General features: G+C 40.9%; 1 protein-coding gene across 1 annotated transcript; it reads right to left on the bottom strand.

Annotated features, from left to right (window-relative positions):
• Positions 1 to 391: 391 nt before the first annotated feature.
• Positions 392 to 17,208, bottom strand: LOC139657776 (zinc metalloproteinase-disintegrin-like MTP4). Its single transcript, XM_071535712.1, has 23 exons — positions 17,201 to 17,208; positions 17,050 to 17,127; positions 14,951 to 15,039; positions 14,748 to 14,824; positions 13,415 to 13,493; positions 13,016 to 13,092; positions 11,858 to 12,044; positions 11,153 to 11,215; positions 10,629 to 10,700; positions 9,315 to 9,484; positions 8,757 to 8,838; positions 7,770 to 7,903; positions 7,107 to 7,284; positions 5,195 to 5,284; positions 4,027 to 4,222; positions 3,718 to 3,823; positions 3,294 to 3,450; positions 3,019 to 3,099; positions 2,692 to 2,785; positions 2,432 to 2,537; positions 2,228 to 2,321; positions 2,035 to 2,130; positions 392 to 1,246 (listed from the first exon to the last, which is right to left on the bottom strand). The coding sequence occupies exons 2-23, from the start codon at positions 17,105 to 17,107 to the stop codon at positions 1,214 to 1,216; spliced, it is 2,319 nt and encodes a 772-aa protein (XP_071391813.1). The 5' UTR covers positions 17,108 to 17,127; positions 17,201 to 17,208; the 3' UTR covers positions 392 to 1,213.
• Positions 17,209 to 17,587: the final 379 nt, after the last annotated feature.

The following is a 17,587-nucleotide window of genomic DNA, read 5'->3' as shown; positions in this document are numbered from 1 at the left end:
TTGAAAAAAACCCAATAAAATTCAAATACAGTGTTTTATTTGCCTCGTCTTTTTGTGTGTTCTTTCACTTTATACTATATTTATTTATTATTTCACTTTAAAGACTGTAGCTTAACCCCAAACCCAAATCTGCATAAAGCCTGAAATCTAATCGTAAAATGCATGCTGCTGAAATCGCCATCTGCTATTGGCTGATCCTTGGTGCCAGGTGATGTCATCACCTGTTGGAATAGTAGTATCAGAATTGAATTTGGGCAGATAAGGTGAATCTAAAGTGTCTCAATTAAATGGGATTTAGGCTTTAAGATGGGTGTATTTTTACATAAACATCTTGTCTTTTGAAGCTTTAACCTTTAAATTTAAATCTTTTTTGCACACTCAATAATTCATTTGTATAAGTAGTTTTTTTCCCCCCCACTTTATTATTCATTTGCATTATTGTTTTCATAACTCTTTCATTCATATAGTTGGGAGCTGCCTGGTAAAACATTCACAAAAACGTATAAAAAAAGCATTTATTTTGTTTCAGATGTTGGCTGGATGGCATAGTTTGGACAGTGAAATAGTGCTGCTTGGTATCCGCAGTGTACTATAGTCACAAGGTTCCAATTAGTAATGCTAAAACATATATTTTATGCAGTGCAACATGTAGAAAATATTACAGTATTATATCCTTGCTCAGCACAGAATGTGAAAACTGGACATTGAGCTTGTGTGACGTTTTCTACAAATCATTCAAATACTATTCAAATCACTCAAATACTGTTTGATTATTAATGCGGATATGTGCAGTATTCTGTACCATGTGACCGGGACACATAAATAAAGCGTATAAAATGACATTGGCTCATATTTGGGGCCAGAGCTTTTTCCAGCTCAACTCCTGACCCTTCAGTGTCAAAAAAAAAAAGTGCCGTTTTAAAAGACGTTTCATCCCTGTAATGAAAAGTCCTCAGTGCTTGGCTTGCTTGTTACACATTAAACCCCAACGTCTTTAGTTTGCCCATCCTGCAGTTTGCATATCATTGGTGTAAATATCCTCCTTGATGCCTTAGGCAGTGCTGCAGTGAAAGGACAACAATGGTCTTTGAGTGGATCCCTGTAATGTAAAGTTAGTGTTCTGGGTTGCCAGCAGACCCACGTTGGGGGAATTGGACAGAGATGAGAGTCTTGTACTCCCTTGGTTTTCCATTAGATGGCACTGTGGAAGATATCAGACCTTTGGTGGTGGTACTGGTCTCAGAGCCTGGGGGAGAGAAAAGATGAAATAATTGATTGCGAGTTGTAACTTGAGAACTTAACATAACTTGGGTTTGAAACCCTGAGGACACTGAACCCCTATCTACTCCTCTGCTTGCAGATTCCCCTGTGCTTTGGTCACATTGGGGCTTAATGCCTACACATACTGTATGTGTGTGCGTGTTAGGATTCGATCACACCTACAGATGCAAAAGATTACTTTGCTGCAGTTTTGTATTTGGTTCCTTTAGGTTCATACTGTCTAATTACAAGCGAACCAAGGCTTGTAAAAGTCACATGGACTCATAAGTAGCTTGTTTATTGGACAGTTTTAGTAACCTGTCATGCTGCCAGGTTAGAGAGTTTGGCAGCAGGGAGAGTCAAAACAAATCTGATCCCAGTTCCTGTAACTCTAGCTAAGTATGGGCTTGTCTATGCTCTTCTTCTCTGGTGTTCATACCAGTTAAGAACACATGAAGAAATAGCTGCATAATGAGCATCAGTCCAGACTTCATTTTGTTCTGCTAGGCTTTCCAAGCATGAGGCCCTTGCATTTTGGGTTCATTTTCTGTAGTTGGTTGGATTGTTCTCACTCCTATCAAACTGCACCACAGTTCTCTAGGAAGAGGACTGAGACTCGCATTTTCAGGCGTCTCTGTGCCATTATTTGGTGCCACCCGAGTCGGAATGGCATTCTTCTCACCTGGCCAACAAAACTAAAGGAGGAAAACGCTCCAGTGTGTGCGCAATGCAGTGTGTGACTCCTCCAAATTCCCCAAAAGAAATGAGACTTACCTGACGTGCGGCTAAGTAGTTCTGGCTGGGGGGTTTGGGTCTGTTCCCTGCTGGAGGTGGCGGAGGTGGCGGTCCTTTCGGCTTTGGTCTTCCCATCTAAAATCGTTACGGGATTTAATCAGTGCCGGTGCATGGAAATCTAAGATATGACATATTCCAACTCAACGCCTATGATCATTTCCAACGCATTTACCTGTGGCACTGGAGCGTGTTGTCTGGGAACTGGCTTTTGGCTGTGGTGGTACGTCGGGTTATCCAGCGCGGTCTGCTTCCGTGGGGTGTGTGCACTGTTGGAAGCGAGAGAGACTTAAGCTGCAGGTTCTCAAACCTTCCCAAGGCGAAGAGTGCAGTGCATAGCCGCACCGAGAACTACAACAGGGTCGATTTTACTACTTACGTCGGCAACGTGGGACTCTGTCGTTTTTTCCAGACGAACCCTACAGCCGCAGCAATGGCACCCAGCAGCAGCAGCACAGTGACCACTCCGATGGCAGCGGCAGCCCCTGCAGAAATTAAAGCAATATTAAAAAAAACGCATTTGATTTGAATGCAGCGGTGCATCATAACACAGCGATGCATTTGAGTTCCGTACGAACTTGCTTGAAATTACACTTATTTCTTATATTTGTTGAAAGAACAACTCCAGGCAGGTCTTACCACTGGAAAGGCCACTGGTGTTTTCTTCCATCGAATCACAGTTAGGAGGAACCCACCCGGGTTCACACTGACACTGAGTTTTGTGATTACACACCTGAAGAATACAAAGCAGATGATGCTTTATTTTGACATCCTGATATTTCAATTACAACAAACATGCTTTCTAGTAGGTCGTACTGTTGTACCATGTCCCGTGAAACTCTTGTACTGTGCACTCAGTATGTTCACCTAGATGAATTCCTGTGCATTTATTACAGTGGGCGATTAAAGTATGTGTGCTTGTGATTCTGATTGCTGCAAGACTGGACAGCGCAGGCCTGTACTTACAGCATGGCCTGGGCATTTTGCGGAACAGTTAGTTGCTCTGTAAGCTGTCTGAAGATCCACACACTGATTCTGGCTGCACACCTGGAAAAGGAGATAGTAAATGACATCGAGGTTGCTTGGTTAATCTCACTTTGACGCATAGCGTAGATCGCCCGCTACTAATGTCATAACAGGTGGATTTTGATGTTATTTCTCGTCCATAGTGACCTACAAAGACATTAACGGTACAAATAACAGTAGAGAAAGCCTTACAGGAGCCAAGAGGTCCCATTTACCTTTCCGTCCCCGCATTTAGTCCCAGACTCCACCTGGCCGTAGTCGGCGGTGTGGTCTTCGTAGAAAGTTGCCTTGCATTCCCCGAAGCTGACCGCGCGGCCATAGTTTGGGCTGCCGTTACCTCCGGCGCAGAAGAGCTTCCCACACATCACATCTCTACAGGGGAAACAGGGTGTCAAGTATGTATTCATACTCACCTAACTACTTCCTGTTCATTTGTCTTGTTTGTACATGCTGTGCTGTATTGTGTGCCTCTTTTATCAAGGAAAAGCCCACTAACTCTGCTGAATGACAAACCACAAGTAAAGGATTCCTCAAAAACAGACGCTTGACTTCACTGACACTGCTTGTCAAGATGGAGATAAACTACCATGGGACCCTTGGGGGAAAAAAAAACACGTGCTGTGATTTGCTGGGACTCACTCTCGTTGGCATGGGATGTACTGTTCCTTCGCGGGCCGTCTGCAGAAGGCATAGTAGGTGCCTCTGGTGTTCTGGTCGTAGCAGTACTGAGTGCCCACTGAAGCAGCTGATGACAGGGAGGGATTACATGTCAATACAAGCTTTATCCGTTTATCATTTCTTGCAGGGTCATTCGAATTCGCCAGAGCTGGACCCGGCGAGGGAACTTCACTTACTGATGTGGAGCTTAAGTAAAAACACTGTAAAACTACTATTACTAGTACTACTGCTACCACAGGGACAGGGGGGTTCAGCCTCTAGGATACCTACTAGGCCCATACATCCTGATGCACTGGTCTGGCCTCTGCGGACACTGGCCGTTGTAGCAGTAGCCCAGTCCTGCGTCGCAGGGGAGGCCGTTCACCGTGAAAACATCCGGCGGACAGGTGTCGCTCTTCCCATCGCAGTACTCTGCCAGATCGCAGTCGTCCTGCTTCCTGCGGCACTCACTGGTCCGAGGCAGGATCTGTGGAAAGTCGGGAATCAAGGTCGGGATTGATCAAGTTGTGTGAGGTCCAGGGTTGTAGCTGAGGATAAATGCCTGAACTCACTTTACCCACCGCTTTGTTTGCAGATTGAAGTTTATCCAGCTTTTTAGGCTGGTATAAGTCTTTAAGAGAGCAATTCATAGTATACATCAGTGATTCTCAATGTGGGGTCCGGGGACCACAAGGGGTCCTTGAGGGGGTTGCAGGGGGTCCCCAGCAAATTGATGAATTGTTAAACTTCAGCATTACTTCATTTACAAGAAGTTAACACAATTAGAGAATGTAGAAGAATGACTGTTTTGATCATAGTTTCTCTGTTATCTCTCTACCTACAATACAGATAGTAATGAAATTCTGGACAAAATAATATCTAACAATACAAATATTCTCAAATTTGGGTTTGAGAGACAACATCTCATCAAATGGGGGTCCGTGGCTCTAATGTGGACTAAATTAGAGATCCTTGATATGAAAAAAAAGGTTGAGAATCACTGGTATACATCATAGTGTCCAACTGATGTGAAAATAGGGTTTTTTAAGTGAAAATCAATAAATTATTTTTGTTTCTATTGGTGGTTGTTTGCCTTATGTGATGGTTTCCCCAATTTATTTATGATTACATCATGACATGATTATGTTTTAAACAGCGTCCAATATTTCAAAGATAAAATGTGATAATAAGCTACAGGATGAATTTTGTGTGAAAATGTGATTCACTCACATGTGATTTATTTATGAGCTTTTTTTTTTTTTTGAGCAACACAAAAATAAGTCAATCTTTGTAATGTGTCAAATGCCCACTAGAGGGCTGTAGCATTAAGGAAGTTGGAGCAGATAAAATCATCACAGCAGCATGCATGATATAAATAATGAAAAGAAAACAATCAAATTAAAATAATCACAATAATCATGTCAGCAGATGCAATAGAAGCCTATTATAACTGACTCACCTTACAATCCTCACAGCACTCTCCTGTAGCACACTGTGAACCGTCAGTCAGCATACAGGTTGTGGCATTGCAACATGGGTTGGTGCATTCCTGGGCGAGCAATAAAAAAAACGCATTAGGTTGTTATTATTGTAATGGCTAGAAAATCATATGCTAAAGTACCACAAGTTCCTGTACTAGCAGCATTATAGGAATTCCTCCACTGTTCCTGTGATTTTCCTGTATTCTTGTCGTGCTTTTTGTGTTTTTTGGGACCAATTTGCTTGCGCTTTTGTTTTGAAAGGAAGACTTGTCCACTCATTTGCCATTAGTTTTTTATTTAGACATTGGGGAAAGTAGGTGAGAAAGTAGTGGAGAGCCTGTAGAGAAAGGTCTAGCAGGATTTGATATAGGGACAGTCGACAATCTCCACAAGAACCACAAGAACATTTCCATGCACCATAGGAAATTTTGGTGATAACTAAGTTTGTTAACTCTCCTGAAAGAACTCTGCATCGATTCCAATGCATCCCTCAGATTATCATACACTATATTAACTTTTAAATCCTGCAACGACAATAAAAAACAAAGGTTTTATAAACAGGAGTAGTTCTGCAAGAGGCGAGGGCTGCACAATTTAGCAAAGAAATATATGAAAATAACAATTTTGACTACAATTTCAATATTGCAAGAAGCTGCAACTTCTCCTTCTAAATTCCCTGAAGGGCAGACGTCTTCCAGCATGTTGTCCGTCCCATACCTACACTATTTGAATACCAGCAGAGACAAAGTTGTTTTGTCTCATCCCACTTACAGGTCTGAACAGATTCACAGGCTCTACATAACTCACTGGAATGAACGCATCTTGTGACTGATAATTAAGAGTTATTGTGCTGTGCTGTCATGTGATGTTGCTATAAGCTGGAGTGTACAAAAGACATCAAAAGTCCACACACCCTTTCACGCTGTCTAGTTTTTATCGCCTTAAGGCCTGAAATGAGAGTGTGTAAACTTTTCATATCCACTGTAAAAGTATAAGACATACCGTGATGTAGTAAACCAAAAAAGAGTTTTAAAATGTAATTTGAGGTCGATTGCGTTATTTCACATCCATGTTCAGTTTGGAGCATAAGACAGACTAACGGTGCTGGAAATGTGTTGGTGCATGTCAGAGGTATTCTGCAGACTTCTTAACAGGTTACCTCTGGGCAAGAAAACTAGTCAAGACCAGGCAGAAGAGACACTCGGTGTTACTCTCAGAGGTACTGACCTGGAGCCAGATGTGTCAGAGCTGAACACACAGTCCCAGTCTAAAAGTCGACACAACATGGATAACTCCCTAACCCTTGTTCTAAATGATCATCCCGGGATCTATTCCCTGTGTATCCCTCAGAAAATTCCATTGATTCACTATGCTATATGGTATATGCTATATGGTGTGCTATATCACCAAAATGACCAAATCAGAACATCATGCAATTCACCAACAGTGAGTGGAAAGCTGCTTAAGAGCGCTGGTCAAAAAATAAAGCCTATTTGTGCCTGTCATGGTCATGCATATGTAAAATCTTATTATTTTGCCCACGTAATATTTATTTGTAGGCGAGGCCATGAAATTCCACATTTTGCCCAATTTACTAACATTTCACAACACCAACATGATGCTGCACGTCTCAGGCAAGTCAGATAAGAAGGAAGAGGGTTTCCAACCTAGATTCTCAGATCAGATGAGAGAACACTCCAATTACACAGGGTGCTTTAGGGTGCAAGGGTGCAGCACTACTGGATTACAGCTCAAGCACACAACTTGCACTTTCAGTAGGTAACGAAGGGATCTATTTGTTCTTGAATTTCTTACATTTCTTAGTGAATAAGATGACAATATGAAAACTCAAGTCAATGAAATCTTGGGATGGATGTTTGGTTCATTTACCTCCAGAGTGCCGCAGTCGCACACCTCTCCCCGTTCCACAAAGCCGTTCCCGCAGACCGGAGGAGTCACCACACTTTTGTAGTCCGGTTTGTTCAGCAGGCAGCTGGGGCTGCGAGACGTCAGGTAGCGGTCGTAGTTGGTACTGCTGCAGCTACTGAAAGACCTAGGAATGTCCCAGCTGAGGAAAACAAGACAATTTCACCTCCAAGGTCACAGTCTTTGAACTAGGGTTCCCAAGAGTTCCCCCTTACTCAAACCCATCTTGTGGTCTATTGAGGCTACTGTGGGTGGAGAAATTTCTCTCTCTGCCTCTTCTACAATGGATTTCTCCCTGTATGATTGTTGAACGTCGGTATAAAATGTAGAGTCTAGAAAGAGGCTCTTGTTCTTTGACTCTTAGGAACTGAAACCAAAACCTGACGTTTAGGTGTTGATGACCTGGCCATATCCAATATTTCATAAAAAGCCAATATGGACCCCATATATCAACAACCCGATATATTGTTTATATTGGTTAACCGATATACTTCCATAGTGTTCCATTCCGAGATTCCATAAAAACGATGTCTTGTAAAACACTGTAATCTTCCACTGGCAGAATTACTGTATGACCTACTTCTAAAACCACAACCTGCAACCGTGATATTTGACTTTTCTTCTTACCTGAGGGCCGGTGCCATGATGCAGCTGTCGCCAGAACAAGCGCAGGCACTGGAGTCATCGTGGTCCATGCCCAGGTTATGGCCCATCTCATGAGCCAGTGTGGCTCCTATTGCAATGGCCCTTGAGTTGTGATCCTGAGAAGTAGCCAACCATCAGTTAATGTGTGTGGATTCCTTTCGATTTATGCCATTTTTATATTGTTTTAAAGCAAGCATGATTAATGTTTGCTTGGGAGAGAATTATAGAAGAAGATCTATTTCCACCATCGGTTTTATTTCCTGATTTTCTGACCAACAGTTCTTATTACTGATGCTTTGTGTATTCAATGAGAATTTCCTCTATTCGTACAGCATCGTCTAGACATGCCCTAATAAGAGAGATCCACCATTGAAAAAAGTGACACTTCCTCTTACAGAATGATCGATAGCATAAAATTAAACATTTGTTTCCTTATTGAGGGATAGCAAGGGACTTGGTGGACAAAAAGAAGACAGTTTTACAGAATGGATCCCCACCATTGTAGAGATATTGAATGGAAAACTTCAGATAGTACTTTCCTCCACAAAACAAAATGTATAATATTTGTATATTTTCAAATGAACACTTCAATTGAAACCATACCACTTTTCCAATAGACAGATGAAACTGTAAAAACTCACACAGGTTTATGGTTTACAAACGTTAACGTTCACAATACATTTGTCATATAAATGCATCGTGCCCGAAGTCTGAGATTCCTTACACTTTTGCAACCCCCATTTCATAGTTCACCTCATATTTAGCAAGACAAGTAAAACTGAGAACTCGCTCGTTTTTGCAGAAATGACCATGGGGAAGTGGGTGCAGGAGCAGGGAGAGTTTAACACAGACTTACAGGGTGCAGCTGTAGAATAAGCCTACATCCTAGACTGCCGACATTACAAGCAATCAAAAGCAGGGTGTAGAAGAGGAATCAAATTATAGATGGAACAAGTCTTCCCAGCTTACCTGCACGACTCCAACAGAGTGAGCTGAGCAGAGAGTCCCAATGAAAGCCAGTCCCACTGTGGCTCCTTCAAAGTCAATACCACTGAAACACATGGGACCACAATTGTGAAAAACATGGAGTACAACATGGAAATATAAATTGAGAAACCATGTCACTGCCATCCATCTATTCATCCATCCATGTCCCTATTTGTAGAGCTTCATTCTACAATTATTTAGAATTTATGACTTTCGAAGACCTTTTTAATACTGCCTGGAAATGAATTTGAGAACATATTAGAAGCCAAAATAAAAGATAACAAGATAACAAGATAAGCAGATAGGATACATATTGTACTACTAACCCTGTTCTGCATTAATCTAACAGTGGACATGCAGTGTAAAGAAACCTGTCATTACATAGTGGAAAAAATAGGACCTCTAGTAACTGTATTTAAGACATTTTAATACTTTTTAAGGTCTTAAATTTAGAAAATGTATGACTTTTTCAGGCTATTTAATGAGCTGCAGATAGCCTTTTTTTGCGCATTGCTGTGCAGGTGCAGAGACTTTTCTGACCTGATGAGATGTGCGTTGTCGTGCTTTTTCCTCTGGGTCAGCTCACTGTTCCTCCACGTCCTGAAGGCGTCCAGCGTGGACCCGGCCGGGGGCGTCACCGAGATCAAGTCTCTGCTGGACCACACGTCCAGCCCCACCAGGGCAATGAAGGTCCTCAGGGGCTTGTACACCTGCAGACCAAAAACCAAGAGGAGTTCACCAGAGAAAGCAGTGATGACACGCAGCTACACAGAGAAATACTAGTTTTAGACAAAAAAACAGACATCAACATTTCTCTCCTGCCCACCTTTGCTTCATCCCAGCCAGTGATGTAGCAGTAAATAAAAATGTGGGTGAACTATGACCTCCAGTCAGTGAGCATCATGAGGTAAACAACCACCAATATAAGCAAAAAACTATTTTATTCTCAGAAAAAAACACTGATTTATGCTTTTGTGCCCTTAAAAGACCCCATCTTAACGTAACCTACATCAGTTTGTTGTAACTTACAATAATGTATATTAGGAATTTACATAATAAAGACGCATGTCAGCCTGAAAACGTTGTGGGTAAATTGAGTTTAGGTGGGTTTATCCTCCACTATGTCCCTGATCCATCTCACAACCTTAAGCAACTATTCTGAAATCTGTTTGGAATTTTTTACGCTATTGCGTAAGTCAACTTTGCTCGAGTCTTGAGGCACAAGTCTCAAGTCAAGTCCCAAGTCTAAATGTAGATTACAAAGTCAAGTCCAAGTCAAGTCCATGTCATTAATGTCAATTCTCAAGTCTAAATGTAGAACAGCAAGTCAAGTCAGATGAAATCAGGAGTCCAGTATCAATTTAATATCTTAAAGAAAACGAAATATCTAGGACTTTTCAATGCAATATGGTTTTAATAGGATAAAAACTTGGTAAGAGCATCATGAGTTTGATTTCTACAATCAGTTTCAACTTCAATAAAGTTAATCGTTCCATACAAATTCAGAAAACAGAATTTAAATTCAGTCGTCTAGTGGAACAAATCTCATCACTTTCAATGTAAGTCACTTTAGAAACCGAAAAGTCATCAAAGTACAAGTCAAAGTCAAGTCCCAAGTCACCAGAAAAGTCAAGTCTCAAGCAATTCAAATGTGACTTAAGTCTGACTCAAGTCCAAGTCATGTGATATTAACAAGAGAGAACAATGACAAAACTATGGCAGAAATAGATGTGCCAAAAATAATAAACAAGACTAAAATTAGATGTAAAAATTGCTGGTAAAATTAGCAGTGGGCTGGCAGTGGGTCTGTACTGGCTGGGAATTTCCCCATAAATAGCAGCACCAGTGACTCACCATGTTGACAAAGTTGACGACTTCAAATATCCTCTTCCTCAGCTCCGTCTGATCCTTGTTCCACTTCAGGTACTGAAACATCATGTCGTCACGTGAAATGAGGCCACATCCTGTTTCTCAGCTTTTACTCAGCAGTCACCCGCTTGATTCCTCATCACTTATCATCATGATTTATACTGATATGAGATGTATGGAGTGACTTTGGGCACGATAACAGTGTGTGACTGTGATCAGACCTGGGCCAAACAAGGCGCTAATACATGATAGCGTTTGTTTCGATCTGCTGGCAGCCACAGATGGGTGGGGTTTTTTAAACCACATCAGGAGGGCAATTCTAATCATGTCGGGTGTCAGCCACAGAAAAGTACACCAAATTGGCTTTCAAATTCTTTCCTGTTTTGTCTGAACATTTTGTCATTCACTGCAATTTTCCATGCTATCTGGTGGTAAATCCCCTCCCATTGGTGCACATTAGTAGACTAAAAAGAAGTTTGCTTTAGGAAATATTCATAAGCATATCTTACCTCACGGTTATCAGCAACAAGGTAGAGCTCAAGGTATTTCTGCTGCTGGAACAGAGACGGACCCTAGAAGACGAAACCATAAAGCAGACAAAGATTTATCTATTATCTATTTCTATTATCTCTCTATTAGTACTATTATCGTTGTTAGTAGTAGTAGTAATAGCAGTAGTATGAACAATAACATTTCAATTCATTTACACTGCAAAATGTCTTATTATCTCTCCAATCTTAAAAAAAACAAAAACATTTTTACATTTGAATTGCACTGTTTGTGTGCTTTTTCCCTGCTGCATCCTATTACTTTTGACCCACTTTCCCCACAGGGATCAATAGTTTCATTTTTATCTAATCTTGTTTATCTAATCTAAATTCTGCCAACGGACTGCAGTTTAACTTGTTTCAGGGCTTTTGTAGAGGTAGGCAAAGTGTCAGTATATTAAAACAAGGCAGAATGAGGCCGATCACTGTACTAGAATTAATCAAGTTAATTAGAATAATTAACTTGATTTGGGAACAATTCTTAAAACAAGTTGATTTACATTGGAAACGGGTGAAATGATCTCAGATTGTTTCACTTGTTTTAAGAAAAGTATCCTTTTTAAGACTACCATGTGAATACTAGACCAAAAAGATCTTTGTTAATGCCACATTTCGCCCTCACACTATATGAAGTAAACATAAAGGTGGAGGGTTTCATGTTGTTACCGAGGATCTGGAGCGGCTGCGGCCGGTTGGGGGTTCGAAGTCGGGGCTCCAGCTGGTGTTGGTGACGCCACACACCATGGGCTTGTCGTGCTTGGTGTCGTTGTACTTTATCACTGCATGATCCCCCTCTGCCTCACCGGACAGAGGCTCGATCAGGTACTTCTGGGCAGACGTTCTGAAATATCCCCTAAAACCAAGAGCATGAAGATTGGAGTTTCACTTTTACAAACACTTCACACAGAGGCAGAGCTGCTGTGGAGGCAGAAATAATCTCATTGGTTGAGTTAAACCTCAATGGGAGTCAAAGAATTACATTTTTTTGGCGCGCAAGTTAGCTAACTGGCAAACTTGACCAGAAAAGAAGAAACTCAAAATATGAATAAAAAATATAAATGGCTATGGCTTTTGTTTTTCATCCATTCATGACCATGACATTCACCATCTTGGAAGGTGGACAGGCTAGCTAACTAGCTTATATTGCTGTAAGCTAGTATGGCTACTTTGAACTTGGAAGTTCAGCTAGGCTAACTAGCTAAACATTTTTTTTACTCCTAGTAGCAAGAGCGCAAATTAGGCCAGTGGTTCTCAACGTGGGGTCCGGGGACCACCAGAGGTCCTTTAGGGGGTTCCAGGGGGTCCGCAGAAAGTTGAATGAATTGTTAAACTTCAGCATAATTTCATTTACAAGAAGTTAACTCAATTAGAGAATGTAGAAGAATGATAAGTTTCACTGTTATCCCTCTATACAGATGGGAATTCTGGACAAAATCATATCTAACAATAAAAATATTCTCAGATTTGGGTCTGAGAGACAAAATCTCATCAAATGGGTGTCCGTGGCCCTAATGTGGACTAAATTAGGGGTCCTTGATATGAAAAAGGTTGAGAATCACTGAATTAGGCTTCATGTTAGCTTCCTCCTCTCTTACCTCTTGCCTTTTTAGCTTCAGTATAATGTTACTTAGCCAGAAAAACAGTTTTTTTGGCCCCGCCCACTGAGGTTTAACTCAACCAATGAGATTATTTCTACCTCCAGAGCAGCTCTGCCTCCCAGAAACGTTTGCATAACTAAAACCCCAATCTACATCTCATGTGTCATTGTACAGTACTGTGTGACTGACTGACACAGAGACAGTTGTGAGCAGGGTGAGGTCTCACCTGAGTCCATCACAAGTGCTGATGCTGGCCGTCGATTCACTATCGTTCACGATCCTGCCGTGGTAGTAGCAGTGATCCTGGGGAAGACAGTGATGAGGAATGATGATGATAAATCCCATCTATCTCTCGCCTTAGTTCTTATGCTAAATCTTCTCCTAGCACTTTGCTCTTACATGATGGTTCTTTGGTCACAGGAACACTGTAAGGGAACTAAGGCACTCCTTCATTTATATTGTGTGTAATTCATGGGACTCGAGTATTACATGCTGTTTCATGCCATTTCATGCTGTTTGAGGATCTATCGCATCACACATGGAGCAAACACTACAATATACACTACAATATAGATGTATTTAATGTAAAGTGTACAATGTGACTATATACATGCAGACAACTTACAATGTCAGTAGGAGTCGTGGTGACTGGTGTACCATCTTCTAGGTAGTAAGTCTCGCTGTAGTCTTTGGAAAGTAATTCACTGATGATGGAAAGATACCCAAATAGAAGTTACGCCATATCACGTCAATGTCTGTATTCAAATACCACACAAACCCCCCCCACACACACACACACACACCACACGTTTCTCAGTTTGAGAAATTGGACTCTTAAAAAAGGAGATGTGGTTTAAGCAGGAACTGTGTTTTACACCATATGAAACACAAGCTTGTAAATGACCTCACTAATTCGTGAGAACTATAACAAAACGAAAAACGAAAAAAAAAATAAAAGAGCTGCTATTGTTGAAAATGAATACAATTTTAATGTTGTAAACATGTGGTATTTGGTCAACACTGTGAGGTTTTCTGTATGATGTGTTGACGAGTATCACTAAAGCGTCTTTTATGGTGGCTTGACAATTATTTATGATCATAGTAAATACTAATATCTATATCTTATCATGCTTTATTAACGTAGTTCACTGTTTACTAAGTGAACATAATTTTCTTACAATTTTTTCCACGTATACAGAGATTTACCTGATGATTTCTTATGAGATTTGATGTATGTCACCACTAAAAACACATAGGTAAAAAAAAAAAATCCTGCCAGATGTTATGTTTTAATTAAGACATGACTGAGTGGTTAAAAATCTGAAATGACCTGTTGTAAAAGCCTTTAGTCAGCTCCATCAGATAGACTTTCAGCTGATTTTAAACAAATGTGCTTATATTGTCTTTAGCAAATCAAATCATTTATCTCTCTAAACTTCAAAATGTGCTTTTTGATGTTGGAAATGAGTATCTTGTCTTTAATACGAAAGATGAAGTTGGTAAAAGTTTTAAAAGGAATATATACTGTATATGGTGTGGCGTGACAAATGAACAAAAGTCAACATTCAGTAATTAATTGCACAGATGTGTAACTATAGAGCTGAAAGGAAGATTCTGACGCTCTATATTTGTGTTGGTCTGAAGAAATCAATTTTACTGTATCTGGTGGTGAAGTAATGACATGATAAAAGGAACTCTGTGACAAACTGTTCATCACTTTGTCACAGAGTTCCTCCATGAGAATAAACTGTTTCAAAATGAAGACCCGGTTTGTCCCAGTTCTCAAGAATCTGTGACCTAGTAAAAATTAACATGTGCAAAGTGTTTTCAAAGAGTCAGACAAAGGCTGAATAATTTAGTAATCCTTTACAAACATTTTTGGTTATTTTACCATTAATTATTTGTCCGTTTTTCATTAAAAGTCTCCAAGGCATGCCCCGGAGGAAGTAAGGACTTACTTATTTTTCTCTAGATGCATTTCGATGTCTTTCCCTCCCACCGTCATTGCATACTTAATCGTTTCTGGCCTCAAGTGCTGTGGGGGAAGAAAAACACATGAGATTACGTATTGGGTTTTTATGAATCAGTACGCAGTATGATATGGTAGATATGGAAGACACAGTAGCTCTGTTATAGGAAAGCAAAAAACAGACACATTTACCTCTGCATGTCTCTTTCTTACTGTGTGAAGTCTGACGGGTCGAATCACCTCATAGTCTTTCACCCCATCAAGCTCAGGGCCAAGACTGACTGTAGAGAGAGAAAACACATGACATTACAATATAAGAATACTCTCATCTTATGCTGGTTTTAAGATTGTTGCCTGTGCTGTAGATTTATGACAGAATAGCCTTATGTTTTATGGTAATATATCATTCTGTTAAACTCTGAATTGGGCCTCTATATGAATGATCACCTTGGATTATGGCACAAGGGATAGTAGCATCATTTTCTGTGTATTGATAAATGCAAAAAAAAAAAAGCTTTAACTTTAGAGCCCCCAGCCCCTTGGCCCATAAAGAGTTTCAATCCAGAATTAGAAAAAAAACATTTGAAAAACAGTGACACTTACTAGTAAGACTGACTGACAGCACAAAATTCACAAAAATGATGGTACTTTTGAGACCATATTAAGACAAATTAAGTCCTTGGTCCTCAACAGACCGGATCCTCCGCATTTTAGAGGTACTGAAAGATGACCTTCAACTTTTGCTCCAATATGTATTGCATTTCAGAATAATACTATGTAGCTGACATTGTTCAGGGCAGATTAGGGAGGAATTCCTGCCTGCCCTCCGGTCATTTGGGCTGCGCTCCTCTCGAACCCTTGGGCAACCAACCTGTACAGTAATTATGGGCTTTGCTATTGCCTGTGCCTACTGATCCATGGCGCATTAATATGAAGTGTGTACAGTAACAACACGGTACCCGAAGCCCAGTCATGGAAACGGTTTATCGGTCAAAGGAGCCATTGATAAGCCCTATCAGTAAGGAACAGAAGGCTTTGTGTGGCATTGTAATGCTTTCATTAGACTAGTGTAGTTATAAGTGCTGTATTCTGGTTGTATAACAAACAAGCCATAGTTGTCTAGTATATTCAGTGGTTTGCTATGTTGTGAGTTTTGTGAGTCATACAGGTGACTTTGACGCAAATTTCCATTTTTCACAGTCTCACATTTGCTTGATTTTGCATGTGATCCGCTAACGGCACCGTCACAAAACATACAGTACCGTTCAAAAAGATCATATAATCCCTATGCGTTTCATCAGTCCCTGCTGATTCATATACAGTTACATGAAACTGTTGCGAAAGCCGGCGGCGCGCAGTATTGACCAGGAGATGATGTGTCTCCCGATCACACCTGAGTCACTGCTATCTGTGGGCCAGGTACGCAGCGGCCACCTGAGAGGGGCGTGGCTTTGTTGTGATACCAAAGTCCAGCCTCGACCAATGCGTTTCCAGAGATCATGTGTGCTTTACAGAGCAGGATGTCCCAGCTGACAGAATACACAGCGGCATTCGTTCTTCGGAAGTGTTGTGGCACATTTCGATAGCCTCACAGAGCGGTGGGAGAATTTCTCACATTCTCTGTCTGAAGCCACAGAAAACATTTCCTTCCTTAATATGTATTACACAAGCCCGAGCATTAGGTCTGATGTGCGATTTATGCCTATAAATGATCATTATCAGTGATGTAGGAGGAGGGTAAACCCACCTAAAGGCCCATGTTTTGATTCTGACAAATCTTTATGATGTATATTTGTAATATACAATCAAACTTATGTAACTTGCGGTACTGTGCAAAAGTCTTAGGCACCTTTTTTTTTTAATATACATTTTGTCTTAGATGTTTATGTTTTCTGCATTAGCAAGCCAATAGACTGCTCTTTATAGTACATTTTTTCATATTTAGAAACTATTCATTTCATTATTTTTGAAGGAAAAGAAAGCATGAATTCATTTTGTTTACACTGGTGGTTGTTTGCCTTATGAGGAACACCGACTGCCAGAGTTTACACACCTTTTTTTTTTTCCACTCAAGACTATGACACAGCATATCATATCATATTTAGCCTGCTCTTTTAAAACACTTCTTTGAAACCTCAATTCCCCTCTTAAGGAAACCCACACAGAACTCCTCCACGGCCGGTGAAAGTGTCCGTGAATGAAGAGCCGTGTAGGGACGCATGGCCCCCTAGGCTTTAGTTACTAATTAGTCATTGTGCTGTGTAGAGGCTGTACAGTATCCAGTGACTTACCTGAGGGCTGGAGCCAGACGGCCAGGATGAGGAACCACAAGGGGAGCGCGTACGTCATTGTCCGAGCGCAGACGGCCACTGTAACAGAGCGCATAGCTAGATCAGGAGGCTTTATGCTTCTGTTTTTTTTTTTTTTTTTTTTTTTTTTTACCTGCATGTGTTGCCGTCCGGCCTGGCCACACCCTCGCCCGGCCCCCTTCTCGACTTGTCACAGCCACTTCCTCCTCGACACCGAAGTGTGTCACGACGGGCCTGAACACGCCCCTGCTTCCCTCGAGGAATGCAGGAAGAATTGCCACTCCAAAAAAAAAAAAAACAATGTTGCAGTCAAAAGCTTAACCTGCAGCAAATGTTGTAAACAAATCCAAGTTTTTACAGTCCTCGGTTCATGTCAGGTGTCCTCAGCGTCAGCCGTATTTATGGGTTATTTTTAGACAGAGAGAGGAGGAACGCAAAGTGCACACATCCAACAGAGAGAGCGGAATGATTCTTGTTGTTTTCAGACAGCAGTTTCAAGTCAACTTTTTTTGTTTCTCCT

Source organism: Centroberyx affinis, unplaced genomic scaffold, assembly GCF_046629955.1.
Source record: "Centroberyx affinis isolate AG114_WGS23_722 - 3 ecotype Tasmania unplaced genomic scaffold, CSIRO-AGI_Caff_v1 ptg002752l_1, whole genome shotgun sequence".
NCBI classification, from domain to species: domain Eukaryota; kingdom Metazoa; phylum Chordata; class Actinopteri; order Beryciformes; family Berycidae; genus Centroberyx; species Centroberyx affinis.
This window is presented reverse-complemented; position numbering and strand designations above follow the sequence as displayed.

What these genes read in the sequence shown, in the direction of transcription:
- LOC139657776 (XM_071535712.1), bottom strand. Translation starts at nt 17,107, where the DNA reads ATGACGTACGCGCTCCCCTTGTGGTTCCTCATCCTGGCCGTCTGGCTC. An exon ending in GCGACTGCGGCACTCTGGAG is followed by an intron (nt 5,285 to 7,106) that starts GTAAATGAACCA and finishes TTGCTCGCCCAG; the next exon opens with GAATGCACCAACCCATGTTG. An exon ending in AACACGCTCCAGTGCCACAG is followed by an intron (nt 2,131 to 2,227) that starts GTAAATGCGTTG and finishes TAACGATTTTAG; the next exon opens with ATGGGAAGACCAAAGCCGAA.